Here is a 14,506-nt window from a genome sequence, read left to right on the forward strand (position 1 = left end):
GTTCTTGGATTTTATTCTATCTTTTTTCCGCATTCAGACATTTTTCGGGGTTTTCCAGACTTTGTCTTTGTAGCTTCTTAATTTTATATACACAGGGTGTTTCAGAGAACACAGGCCAAATCGCTCCTGCGAAAACTACTCATCGCAACGAAAAAAGCCTTGTGGCGTTTTGGTCCTGGTCCAAGGGCCCATTTAGGAAAATTATTAAAGTGCGGGATAATTAGGTTGTTAATTAATTATGCATAATTAACTTTTTTAATAATGTGTTTAAGGGCATGGTTTCAATGAGAAAATTGTTCAGCATTATTGAAAAACACTAAATCAACAAATTACAGAACGATAGAAGGCACGCGAAGCATTTTACGGCTTTCTAAAAAACCGCACAAATTCGACGGGTTTTTAAGTTTCGGTTTGCTATCGGAGCGCATCTCGACCCCGGCGGCACCGCGCTCAGTGCAGAGATAGTGCAACCAGACTCTGCTGCGTTGCGCGATGGCAGCGGAGCAGAGGTTGGTTGCACTATCTCTCCACGAGGCACGGTGCCGCCGGGGTCGAGATGCGCTCCGATAGCAAACCGAAACTTAAATACTTGTGCGGTTTTTCAGAAAGCCGTGAAATGCTTCACGTGCCTTCTATCGTTCTGCAATTTGTTGATTTAGTGTTTTTCAATCATGCTGAGCAATTTTCTAATTGAAACCATGCCCGTAAACACATTATTTAAAAAGTTAATTGCGCAAAAATAACTAACAGCTTAATTATCCCGCACTTTAATGATTTTCCTAAATGGGCCCCTGGACCAGGACCAAAACGCCAGAAGCCTTTTTTTGTTGCGATGAGTAGTTTTTGCATTAGCGATTTCGCCTGCGTTTTCTGAAACACCCTGTATATGGGCGGTTTCATTTGGATTCAGGCAACGACGGGTTTTTCTCAATTCTTCTTTTTCCTTAAAAATTTTAAATTTCGTGGCGAATGTTCCAAGAAAAACAATCCTTTTTATTTTAATGGCCTGATATGTTTAGTTTCTGAGAAAAAAAATCTCAAAGAAGTGGGAAAGAACGACGAGGTTTTGACTATTGTCGTGTGTGGCGTTTTTGAATCACTCTCATTCTCAAAGTATTCAAAAGAGAGCGTCTATATTTTTTTGTGTATGATATATAAGCAAGTAGGTAAGATGACATTATAAGGACTATTTATTATTTGTCGTTCCATTCTTTGTAAAAATCCCCAAACATGTCCCCGCGAACAACTGTGACCTAAACTGCGGATTTTGTTTTTGAGTCGACTATGTTTAGTAACGTTTTTAAAATATTACCACCATGTAGAACCTTTCGTTGCCTTCCAAATTAAGCAAAGTTTGTGTTTTTATCTTGTACGAGTCCTGAGAAATAAACTATCGAACAGAGAGGGTTTTCACTTTTCGATCAATTTCAGCACGCTAAACGAAAAAAAAACAAAAACATTTTTAGTGTTTTTTTTTTACGTGCCGTTCTCTTCACGCCCTTCTTTTAGACAGAATACATTCCGTTAGAGGTATTTGCCTTGGTTTTGAGTTTTCAGCCTCTAAATATGCTACAAAAGAGCAAATGCCGATGGTGGGTTTTGACGATTGTCGTGAGTGGCGTTTTTGAAGCACTCTCAATCTCAAAGTATACAAAAGAGAGCTTCTATAGTTTTTATTGTGATATATATGCAAGTCGGTAAGACATTATAACGACTATTTATTATTCGTCGATCCAACCTTTGTAAAAATACCCAAACATGCCTCCGCGAACAACTGTGATCTAAAATGCGGATTGTTTTTTCGTCGACTATGTTTAGTTTAGTTTTTAAAATAATACCCAGTGTAGATTGTTTCATTGCCTTCTAAGTTATGTAAAGTTTGTGTCTTAATCACGAACGAGTACTGAGAAATAAATTATGAAACAAAGAAGGTTTTCACTTTTCGTTCAATTTCAGCACGCTGTATAAAAAATTTTTTTTTTATTTTTTTTGCGTCGCGTTTTTTTTTTACATTCTTCTTTTACCCAGAATACATTACATTAGAGGTATATGCAATGGTTTTGAGTATTAAGCCTCTAAATTTACTTAAAAATGATTCTGTTCTGTTATCAACATGAATTTCGCATTAAAAATATAAAATTTCGCATTTAAAAATCTAGGCTTTCAAAAGCAAGTGTATTTTACTCTAATGTTTTATAATATTATACTTTGATTTTTCTAACGTAGTATGGATTATGTAGCGCATAGGGTTTAGGCTTGAGGCCTCTCCAACCATGGTACCGGCGGAAATTGTCTTAAAACCCGCTTTCGGCAGTTGCGATTTTATAGTGTTTAGACGTTTGGAATTGCAAACTTGTTATCCAACGAGATTAATGTCTTTTATATGGGTATTTATTCAACGTACCTTAGATTATAATAATAAGGAATAAAATATACAGCAATAACCCATAAACCTACCATCAGCATTTTTTTTATCATATTTAGAGGCTTAAAACCAAAAACTGGTGCATATGCCTCTAGCGGAATTTATGCTTGCTAAAAGAAAAGCGTGAAAAAAACGGGACGAAACACAAATTAAAAAAAAAGATTGCTTTTTTTTTTTTTTTGCTCAGCGTACTGAAATTGAGCAAAAAGTGAAAGCCTTTTCTCTTTCATAATTTATTTGTCGGTACTCGTACGTGATTAAGACACAAACTTTACATAATGTGGAAGGCATTGAAAGGTTCTACACGTGGTATTATTTAAAAAAAAAAGAAAACTAAACATAGACGACTAAAACAAAAATCCGCAGTTTAGGTCACAGCTGTTCGCGGAGGCATGTTTGAAGATTTTTACAAAGATTGGATCAACGAATAATAAATATTAATTGGAGTGTCGTTTTACCAACTTGCATATGCAGTGAAACCCGTTTAAAACGAACCCACGTAAAGCGAGTTATTGTCGATATCGAACTCACGGAAAATTTAAATATAAATGCATGTGAAAAGTACTTTTTATAACGGACAACACATTGGCAATATCGAACTTTTCCCCCCAGGAAAGCTTCTAAAAATGCGCAAACAATCGTCTTCTAGTCTGTCCTCCCGGGGGGGAGGACAGACTTTCTTTCCTAATTTTTTTTGTCGGGGGGGGGGGGGGGGGGGCCATTAAAAAAAATTAGGAAAGAAAGAAAATCCCCAAAACTCGAGCCGCGAACAAAATTGAGCGAAGAGAAGCGATTCAGAAGGAGAGAAAGCTAAAAAAAAAAAAATACACTGCACGCACGCACAGAAAAAGAAAACTTCATCCCAAAGCGGTTGCCCACGAAGAGAAACCATTCAAAAGGGAACATAAGCTAAAATAAAAAAATATGCACGCATGCAAAAAAAAAAATTGCTTGGTTTTTCAAGGTGTAAGCGAAGAGGTGAGAAAGAAAGAGAAGCTCTTGTCTACAACGAACTCATCTTGGAAGTTTGTTGGCAATGGTTTTTGATATATCGAATTACTTGCTGTATCGAACTGATCGTAGCGTTTACGGCTGTTTGTTATAAACGGATTTCACTGTATATCACAATAAAAAATATAGAAACTCCCTTTTCAATACTTTGAGATTGAGAGTGGTTCAAAAACGCCACACACGAAAATCGTCAAAACCCACTATCGGCACTTGCTCTTTTTTAGCATATTTAGAGGCTTAAAACTCAAAACCAGTGCATATACCTCTAACGGAATGTATTCTAGGTAAAAAGAGGCTGTGAAGAGAACGCGATGCGAAAAAAGATAAATAAAAATGGTTTCAGCAATGGATTGCTGAAATTGAACGAAAAGTGAAAACCCTCTTTTTTTCATAAATTATTTCCCACTACTCGTACATGATAAAAGCATAAACTTTACTTAATATGGAAGGCAATAAAAGGTTCTACACGTGGTAATATTTTAAAAGCGATACTAAACTTAGTCAACTCAGAAAGAAAAAAATCCGCAATTTAGGTCACATTTCTTCGTGGAGGCATGTTTGGGGATTTTTACAAACATTGAAGCGACGAATAATAAATAGTAGTTATAATATCGTCTAACCTACTTGCATATATATCACACTAAAAAAATATAAACGCTCTCTTTTGAATACTTTGAGATTGAGACTGATTAAGAAACGCTACACACGACAATCGTCAAAACCTCGTCGGTCTTTCACGCTTCTTTGAGATTTTTTTTTCTCAGACACTAAACATGTCAGGACATTAAAATGAAAAGGATTGTTTTTCTTGGAACATGCGCCACGAAATATAAAAATATGAAGCAAAAGAAAAAAATACGACTGCCTGAATCTAAGTGAAACCGCCCATATATACAGGGTGTTTCAGAGAACTAAGGCCAATCGCTCCTGCAAAAACTACTCATCCAACAAAAAAAGGCTTGTGTCGTTTTGGTCCTGGGCCACGGGCCCATTTAGGAAAATTATTAAAGTCCGGGATAATTAAGTTGTTAATTATTTTTGCGTAATTAACTTTATTAATATTGTGTCTAAGGGCATGGTTTCAATTAGAAAATTACTCAGCATCGTCGAAAAACACTAAATCAACAAATTGCAGAACGATAGAAGGTACGCGAAGCATTTTACGGCTTTCAGAAAGACCGCACAAATTCGACGGGGTTTTAAGTTTCGTTAAAAAACGAGCGTGTTGGTAAATACTTAAGCAACCGGACAGAATAAACACAAATTCTGGACTTGTGTTTATTCTTTCCGGTTGCTTAAGTTTTAAGTTTCGGTTTGCTATCGGAGCGCATCTGGGCCCCGGCGGAACCGCGCTCCTTGGAAAGATAGTGCAACTAGCCTCTGCTGCGTCGCGCGATGACAGCGCAGCAGAGGTTGGTTGCACTGTCTCGCCACGGGGAGCGGTGCCGTCGGGGCCCAAATGCGCTCCGATAGCAAACTGAAACTTAAAAACCCGTCGAATTTGTGCCGTTTTTCAGAAAGCCGTAAAATGCTTCGTGTGCCTTCAATCGTTCTGCAATTTGTTGATTTAGTGTTTTTCGACGATGCTGAGCAATTTTCTAATTGAAACCATGCCCTTAAACAGAATATTAAAAAAGTTAATTACACAAAACCAATTAACAACTTAATTATCTCAGACTTTAATAATTTTCCTAAATGGGCCCCTGGCCCAGGACCAAAACGACACAAGCCTTTTTTCGTTGCGGTGAGTAGTTTTCGCAGGAGCGATTTCGCCTGAGTTTTCTGAAACACCCTGTATATATATGCTGAGGCTTTGATTTTTTCAGCTGCCAGGTTTCTCTGAGACATGTGGTTGTGGCTGATCAATCTGTGTGTACTTTAGGAGAGATATACCAACAAAGCCAGGCGTAAGGGCAATTAAGCGAGAGCTATGAATGAATGGATGGATGGATGGATGCTAACAGCTGTACCCTTTGTAACGGGTGTTAGCTTGCGCCACCTAGCTTAAACTCCCCTTTTCCTGTTACCCTTAACTTTATTTGAAATCTAGGGAAAGATTTTCCGTCCTGCAGAAATTTTAAAGCAGTCCGCAACAGAGTAAGACATGGATGAGCTTCCTACACTTTCTACTTAAAGCTCAAGCAGTCGGAATTTTGAAACGTGACTATTATCAGTTACGCCCGGTTCACAATGGGTAACAATGGCAGTGCCTAGAACACAATTGGTAAATAGGAAGTCGATGCTCTAGGGCTAGCTTATTTGGAGACACCACGTCAGACGTCACAAAGCCGGACAAATACAATGACAGGATGAGTTCCTGCACGAAATAATAATAATAATAATAATAATAATAATATCTTATTTCCATCACACTCGATGGTGGCGACCAAGGGAAAAAGCTGCATACACAGCTTGACGAGCCCTTGACCGCCTACAGTGCACGGCGACGGAACACAACAGGAAAAAAAAACATACATACACACAGAGGTTGCAACACGCAAAAAATCACCATGGCAGATAAAGCAATATAATCAAATACGAGAACAGTGATTTAACTAGTTATCGGACACTCCTCTATCTGTACCAGACATTTGTGCCTAAATCACCATAAAGCTTCGCTCTCAGCGCCCAGCAATAAGGTATGTGCCTGTTGTCAGACACCACGCACAGTATTGCGTATGTCTTAACGTAAACGACGTTCGTACTCGGCATTCGCAGGAAGCCGCGCGCTGCCTCTTCTGCATCTGCGTCATGGCCCTGTCCTGGTCTCTGGAGATGGCACCGTTCATGGCCACCTCCATGCTGCCGCTCTTCGCACTGCCCGTGTTGGGCGTTATGTCTGTTGATGACATGGCCAATATACTTCTCGGTCGGTGCCCATGAATTCAAGCCCTTTGGGAAAGTCCAGAGTAATTTATGTATCATTGATAACCGCGTTATAACTTTCAGCATAAAAAGGACCGAGATGATTGTGTTAAGGAAAAGTGTGCCTTAAATCGCCTTGTGATAACCCTTAAAGAGCAATACGTTTATTCTTTCAAAGGAGATATATTCGATGAAGGCGCTGCATGAAAATTTTCACTTTGATGTTAGTGATTTTCTTCGTACACAAAAAATGTTCTGCTACTCTCTAAAAAAAAGTATGTGCGTTACTTTCCCGCACAACACTCGATTAGCCAATCACTACAACTTAAAGAGGCAGCTCAGCGAATGACGATGCGGAAACAAATGATTAGACCAAAAACGCACCCTGAGCTGTGGAATTAGGCAATGCAAGCGTGACGTTTTGCATTGCTTAATGTCCCAACTCAGACTGCGTTTTTTAGTCTGAACATATGTTTCGACACAGGGTTGGGCAGAAATACTCCAAAATGTATTTGGAAATACAAATACTGGAATACTTTAAAATAGTACCTAAAATACTGATACTGAAATATGACTGTAAGAGTGTATCGCGATACGTATCAGAAATACATTTTAACTATAGGTAAAAAGTATTTGGAACTACAAATACAGGAATACATTTTAGGGAAGGCAGAAATACAAATACTGATACTGCAATACATTTTTCCAATTTATTTTAGTCTAAATTAAATGAAGCTTGGAGTTGGAAGTGGAAGTTTTTGATCCTGAAATTACTTTCCCGTAGGCTTAGCACTTTGTCTTGAAGGTAGTGATTTCGGACGACGAGGAGTCTTCAGTGGGCTCAGAAAAACGTTCCATCAAGGACTGACCGTGGTCCCTTCTCTGACATCTTGTCTGTCTGACGAGGGATGCGAAAATACTTCGACCTCTAAATAAATTCTCTGTCATCCTAAATCCCATCAAAACGTCACCATGCCCTTGTCAAATAAGGAGGCCCCTGTCAACGTTTATCACATGACGTCACTGAGGAATGAACTGGTATTCTTTATCTGTAGGTGTGGCCTTGGACATGAAACTTTAACGCGCTGCTGTATGAAAGGACAATATGTAATTTTGGTGTAGTTTACCTCGTTGAAGATTATGCAGGATTTTCGAGAATGGTGGACCGCCTGAAGCATCCTGGAACACATGTCTTATCTTCTGTAACGGTTGAAAAAACGATACGGTGGCATCCCTGTTTTGAAAGTGCTTCCTGCTGACCCTCCGCCACCGACGCATAGATTGCAGTCATCAAGTTTTGCCTTGCATACTCCAAATAGAGGCCTCGTAGATTGCGACCAGATATTGCCGGCAGAGGTGCGAGCTCTCCGAGAAACGGCGTGCTCGATACGAGTCGCAGGTGTCCGAAGTCTGGGTCGGCACAGCGAGGCCAAGTCTGGCCTCCTTCCTGGTTATCGGATCACCACAGCAGCGGGCCACTTTCACGTCAACTGATGACGTACCCTTGAACCGTGCAATATTACGGGCGCAGCCGCAGACGCATTCAAATATCTGTTGAACTTCACTGCGCGAGTTATCCTACAATTTTAAGTCAGCCACCACCAGGTTCGTGCTGCAACGAAGTGTTACTCAGCTTCGTCGCATGGGCGTACTGTGTACGTTAAGGCAAGAGAGACGGTAAGCAGCGGGCTTTGGATGCCCGCAAACAATGACTGAAGAAAACCCTACCTAAGGGCCTGCGGCACACGATGCTCCGACTCCACTCCTGGCACGCCACCTAGTTCGAGTCCCCGACTGCGCAACAGTTCTCAGAAGAGAGAAGAGGACGGAAAGAAAAATAGTTTGGAGAATCGGAAGGAACCTTGGTCAGCATGGAAACAATGCCCCAGCATCTCCTTGACCCCTAGTGCCCTCAAAAAAAAAAAAAAAAGCGTTCGAATTTTTTTTTTTTTTTTGGGGGGGGGGGGGAGTATTTTTTAAGAAATGTAACGAAATACATTTCACTCTGATTGTATCGCGATACAAAGGAACATTCAAAATGTATTTCGATACAGAAATACTGATACCGGTGAAAAAAATGTATCGCGATACAGAAATACAGATACGAAATGTATTTCTGAAATACTATCGCGATACACTTGTATCGCGATACTGCCCAACCCTGTTTCGACACCATCATTCGCTGAGCTGCCTCCTAAAGGTGCGGTGATTGGCTAATCAATTGTTGTGCGGGAAAGAGACGCGCATACTTTTTTTTTTAAAGTGTTATTAAAACTGTCAGGCTTTAGAAACGCTCGGCACGGCGAGTCTAGGCATCTTATTATCTCTCGTCGGCCAATGAGAGTGCGGCCTTCTCCGATAAGAACTTCGAAGAACCAATCACGAAACAAGAAGCGTTAACATAATAAGCCAGACTCTGCTTTTTCTTTTTTAAATGTGCCAGTTACTAGTGTCTGATTTTTCTTCATTCGTGTAGCAAAAATACAAGCTGTGAAGTGGCTATATGTTTCTTCCTGCAAACAGAAGTGTTTTATTTGTTATTTTTTTCTTTTTTTTATCAAGACACACGCACAACCGTAGTCCCCGACAGATGAAAGAACGCAGGGCGTGTGCAAGCCACGACTCTCGGAACATCATTCCCACGCTACGCAGCCAACCAGATTGCTACATTACCTGATCAGAAAACCAGACAACGAATCACGAAGCAAAGGACATACAGGGGCCATGAAACGATTTTCCTACTTCTTCCTCCTTAGATTTAATCCTCAACTCAAACGCGAATTGTGAAATCACGTCGTCGTGACATTCTTCGGCACTTGTGCGATGACTCCTAGCTTCCACCGTGCTTTTTATGCACACCATAGAACTTGTCATTCGCCTGTGACGATAAGTTCCGCCAGGGCAGTCATTGGTCACGAACGCCAATCCAAATATTCGTCGTCGGATTGATTGTTGACGAGCGCATACGTCGAGTGACGCAGTTCTCGTGTCCAATGCGTGAGCTGGGCTCGGCTGACGTCAGGTTGGCACCGCTGACGCGCTTTGGGAACCGCGGATGTATCACAGTGAAAAGGCGGAGAGATTTCGAGGGAAAGATGGTACAAAATAGTCCGCTATGTTTTCAAATGTTCGTACCAAAAAGCTGGATTTTGACTTTCTACCCTCTTCCTTTTTGGCCAACTAAACGATACGCGATTAGTAAAGTCCCAATTTAAAATCATTCATCCCAGCCCAAAATTCGTTTCATGGCACCTATAAGCATACTAAGCCATGCTGAGTGTTTCTCAGGATCCGGGTGATTGTTAGAAGAAATAGTCTACATTTCTTTTACCTTAACTCGAAGCACAGGCGACGTTTCTGACGACGATGCCAATCAGCACCAAAAGCGCAATGTCACGGCATTCGTAATATTTCTGTGTGAGAGCTATTAGCGACTAAGCCAACCAATCGCACTTAATGCCCCGTGACTTGCACTTTTAGAATGTTTGTCCGTGTTTGTATGCATTGGAGAATTTGACTGGGGGGGAGGGGGGGGGGGGGGGCTACAACTTGCGATTCGCCGAAGTAAAGAAGTCATATAGCTGTAGTGGCCGCGGTATTCATGCGTTACAGGCTCTATGACAGTGTGTCGAAAGTCGACCGTGTTTTACATGAGCTTAAAACAAACGAGGATCTTCAAATCATCAGATAGCGCTGACTTTGTGATGCAGCTTGCGAAGTAAAGTAGCCTCGGTAGAAAGGAAGCTAATTACACTATATTGCGACAAAACATTTCTTTTGGGCCCGGTGACATAAATTATTATTTTATTCGGCCAGAGCACTAGTCTTTTGCGCTTCTCTCTTCACAAACATATTATTTCGTGGTCAGTTAGTGTCGGTCGAGCGTAAAATAACTCGCTAAAGAATTGCATTTTGAAAATTGAATGATAAAAAGCCTTAAGGGCTACTCCCGGCAAAACTAGAAACAAAGTAAATGACTGATATCAATTTACGGAGACGAAATATGAGCACTGCCAAAGTGCCTTGACGAGAAGCCGCGATCCACTCAAAAAACCAATATTAAAAATGCTACCGCCAGCTTCTCAGCCGGCATTCAGCGGGTTGGCTGTTTGTCAAGCCAACTTGTGCCCTGATGTCTTCTTCGTGTTGAAGGATTCATGTTAGTACCGTCACTTCTTTCGTCTTGTTTTTCTGTTGCGTTTTCAACCATACCACCGGACGATTTCGTGCTTGCTATGTATTTAGCGGCCGTAGTTTGTAAGTTCTTTTCGGCTATCGCATACGAAGAACATTGACTCCCTGCTCGCTCAAGCGCGTCGTGGTGCCGAAGGTGGCATTCACTGGCGGCCATTGTTTAGCCCTTTCCTGCTCAACGCGAGCTTACAATTAGCTTCCACAACGCTTCTGCAACGTACATTGCCCACCACCAAGATTGTGGCCCACAGAAGATAAGCGTGAGCTGGTTCTGAGCCTGCGTTCGTCGGGGCAAACTCGCTTTTCGGTCGGCATCTTTATGATTGTGTATTAAGATGTTTGATATCTATATCGCAAAGTAAAAAAGAGCCCTAGCATCTTACCCGACTGATCAGAACTGCTCTTCTGAATATGCAAGTAGTACGTTTTGCGGTACACCAAAACCTACTACTGGCCTAGTCCATCGTTTACGCCATCGTTTACGCCATCAATTACGCCATCGTGTGCCATCCTACGCACGCCATCGTGTTACTAAATTCGCGTCGAACGGTGGCCATAACAAGGGTTGCCATCATTCTTGAGCGAGTAATTAGGGTTTCGCCATAGACCCCCGAAATGCAACTTTGGCATAGGACATCTACGAAACTACTAAAAGCATAAAAAAAGAAAAACGGAGACCTCGTAATTGAGGCACATTTCATTCGCTAAAGATTGTCGTGACCCTAAAATTTAAAGAAAAATGTCCGAGTGACCCTAAAGAGCTCATGTGCATAGCCCTGCTTCATACGTATACCGATAAAGTGGATGTGTCACGTTACCTTTAGCTGCTATGTCAGCACGAGAGCATCATAACCATTTCGAGCCACGTACGAGAAAATGGAAAAAAAAACACGAATAGTTAAAATGAACCATAGACCAACTCAAGCGTCTGACGTCACACCACTGCGGTGGCGCTGCCGTTGGCACTGCGCATGCGCACAAGCTTCGCCTAACGCAAAATCTGGGTTCTGCAATCGCGCAATGCCTACTCCCCGTGTGGACGAACGCGGGCTTGTTTGTAAGTACTGTGTTGGTGAATAGAGCACTCGAGCTCAGTATGGTGTTTTCACCGAACTTGAAAACTGGACTCGCGTTCATTAGGTACCAGGTTTCGGAAAATTCTTAGTTGACCAATGCCGACAAAGCATCGAGCTGCTAATCACGTGTGATTAGTCTCAGTGCAGAGTACACTGAATAACAGTTTTAACGCGAACACGACATCGGCGCGTATTTTATTTTGCTCATGCAGGTTCTTGACTATAGATGCTCACTCAGTTTTATGGCTCGCCAGAGCGTCCCCAACGAGACCTTTTACCTAGAGTAACGCTGTAAATTATACCCATCGAATAAACAAAAAACGGTAAGCAAACAATATACAAGCTTTATCATTTCTACAAAGAGTGGTAAGCACGGAATGTGTGATTGGCCTTACACTTATCGACATCCGTCTGTGGGGCCTCTGGTGAAGGCTCTTTCTGCTGCTTCTGCGGTTTCTTACGGTCGCGATAAGCTCGCACACGCTCTGCGAACATCTGCTTCGTAAGAGCCGTGGTCACGGCGGAAGAAGACGAAGCTGTCCGAACGGAGCTCGAGGAGCCATCCTGATTCTCCCACGCGTGTTTAATGCCGCGCGGCGCGTGACTGCGGCTGCGCACCGCTCCTCAGCCTGACAGTGCCTGCCCGGGAGATGCACAAAGTCGTTTGCTTTCGCATGCGAGAAAACTTTTTTCACACTAATGCGGTGGGTCAAACACTTGGGTCATAATCTTATTATGGGGGGGAGAGGGGGGGGGGGTTCAAATCCCGCCAGAATCTTTCTTCTTTCACCTGTTTTATATAGTTTTCTATACACTTTGTATTACTTTAATGGATATAACGCATTTCGATATTGAATTTTTATTACAGTCAAACGTTCCATTAAAGCTTTGCACGTTTTCATAAAATCAGGTTAATGAAACAGTCTTCTTCTTCGAAAAATAGGTGGTGATAATTGTTTGTTCATGCTAACAGTGTTGCGCTATGTACAGTTACGATCAGAAGTAATAGGAACACGGGAGCGGCTCTGGGCCCAACTGCATTGTAGCGCGATCTAGCCACGCTCATGGGAACTGATAGGAGACTACGTGCATGCGTGCATGCCGGCACCGATGGCCTCTCCGCTTCTCTCGACCTATTCCTTTTACCGGCGGTTCGAATCGTTCTTTACGGCTTCTGGGACGCAACGCTACGTCCCCGATGGCGCTAATAGCAGACAGCGGGTACGCTTCCCGCGCTCTTTAATGTCTATAATATATCTTTAATATCTTATCTTGACACAAATAAAATAAAAACGCTGTTCGTTGCTTGGAATTAATGGTCTTTGTCAACTTTGGGAGTAATTTTCTGCAGCTGGCGTTGCTATCTACTCGAGAACAATTTAAAGACCTTTTCTACGAAGCGATGCGTCACGCAGCGTTTGCCGCGTCATTGAACCAGCACCGAACCGCTTTAGAGTGTACCCGTTTCTTCAGTTCGCGCTCGCGGGGAGCGTCCTCGTAACGCTGACGGACGCTATCAACGCCATCACGGTTGCAGTGCTGTATCTGAGAAGCAGCGAAGGATTATTTGCACCGCCGGTAAATGAAATAGATAGATCTGTGCAGAGGGACTGTCGACGCCGGCAGGTAGGCATGCGCTTAGTCTCCTATCAGTTCCTACGAGCGCGGCTAGATCGCGCTGCAATGCAGTTGGGCCAGCGCTCCCGTGTTCCAATTACTTCTGATCGTGACTGTACGTGTTTGTCGCCCTTCTCAGAAACCCGTGCTGGAAAAGTTCCTGTACTTCTCGTTCGCACTGGTGTTGCGCGAGGCGACGTTGGTGTACACCCGGGCCGCCTTCTTCATGCTTCGGCGCTTCGGCACCAGGGTGCGCTCGCTGCTCATCAGCTTCCTCATCCTCACCCTCGTGCTCGTCCAGGTGGCCGATGCGGGCCTCGTCGCGCTCGTCCTTGTCTTCACGGCCGTGATTGTCATAAGCGAGATACAGAACGACATCATCCGAGAGGAGCAGTTCAAGGTATCTGCTCGCATCCTCGTTTCGAAACAAACTTCCGGTTGTCCATGATCACCGGAATCTGACTCTTTTCCTGGTGTTCTCTGACCACACAGCGAGAGCCAAATAGGTCTAACCAACGAGGTAGAGGAGCCTAGAGCGATAAACTGGGGCTCCGGTCTGCACGCAGAAGTGACCACCCCCCCCCCCCCTCCTTCCCCCCAGGCCGCTGCCATTGCACACAAAAGTGACTACTCGTCACGTGACCAAACCAACAGAAACGTGACGTTACAGGGAAGATGGCAGCGCCCTGGCAGTGGCTGGCCCAAGCTGAGCAGGAGCATTGGCCGGATCTTGTCGGATACGTTGTTCGCTGTCGTTGGTCTGAGGAAGCTGATATCAGATGTGAAGCCGTCAGATGAAACCGGTCGAAAGCGACTTCAGTGTGGAGATGCGAGGGCTAAAAAAAAAAAAAAAAAACGAGAATTTTGAAAAAAAGAAGAAAGCTTTTTTAGGTTATTATTTTCTGGACACAAAAACCGAAAAAAAAACAAGATTCAGTTTATTCAAGTAATAACAAACCTGCTAAGCTAAATTTGCCAGCGAATGTCGACATAGAAAGTAATGATTCTGTCGCAACTAAAAATAGCGATGGCACGCAAATCTTCATTTTGTTTCGTTGAGAAAGCAGGTGGAAGAATAATAATCATAGTCTACTAAATACCGGGTTCTTTAGAGAATATAAAACCCAGTTGTCCGGCTGGCATAAATGAATTGCACATCGCAGAAAGCTGGAAATTCTTGAGAATGCGGCGCTAGTAGTTGTGATGAAATACGTAAGTTTGGGAACATTACGTTATCTTTATCAAAAAATAAAACAGGCGAGAACATTTCTTCAGCCAACATCCACGTAAGATAGTATATTTTAAACCAAAAAGAGGG

General features: G+C 42.6%; 1 protein-coding gene across 1 annotated transcript in view; it reads left to right on the forward strand.

Annotated features, from left to right (window-relative positions):
- Positions 1-13,636, forward strand: part of LOC120846957 — a 37,482-nt gene extending 23,846 nt beyond the window's left edge. The window contains exons 2-3 of the mRNA XM_042290455.1: positions 13,045-13,197; positions 13,328-13,636. Of these exons, the coding sequence (XP_042146389.1) occupies positions 13,045-13,197; positions 13,328-13,636 (462 nt within the window). The remainder of the gene's footprint in view (positions 1-13,044; positions 13,198-13,327) is intronic.
- The last annotated feature ends 870 nt before the right edge of the window (positions 13,637-14,506 follow it).

This window comes from Ixodes scapularis, unplaced genomic scaffold (genome assembly GCF_016920785.2).
Source record: "Ixodes scapularis isolate PalLabHiFi unplaced genomic scaffold, ASM1692078v2 PGA_scaffold1__304_contigs__length_218370807, whole genome shotgun sequence".
Lineage (NCBI taxonomy): Eukaryota > Metazoa > Arthropoda > Arachnida > Ixodida > Ixodidae > Ixodes > Ixodes scapularis.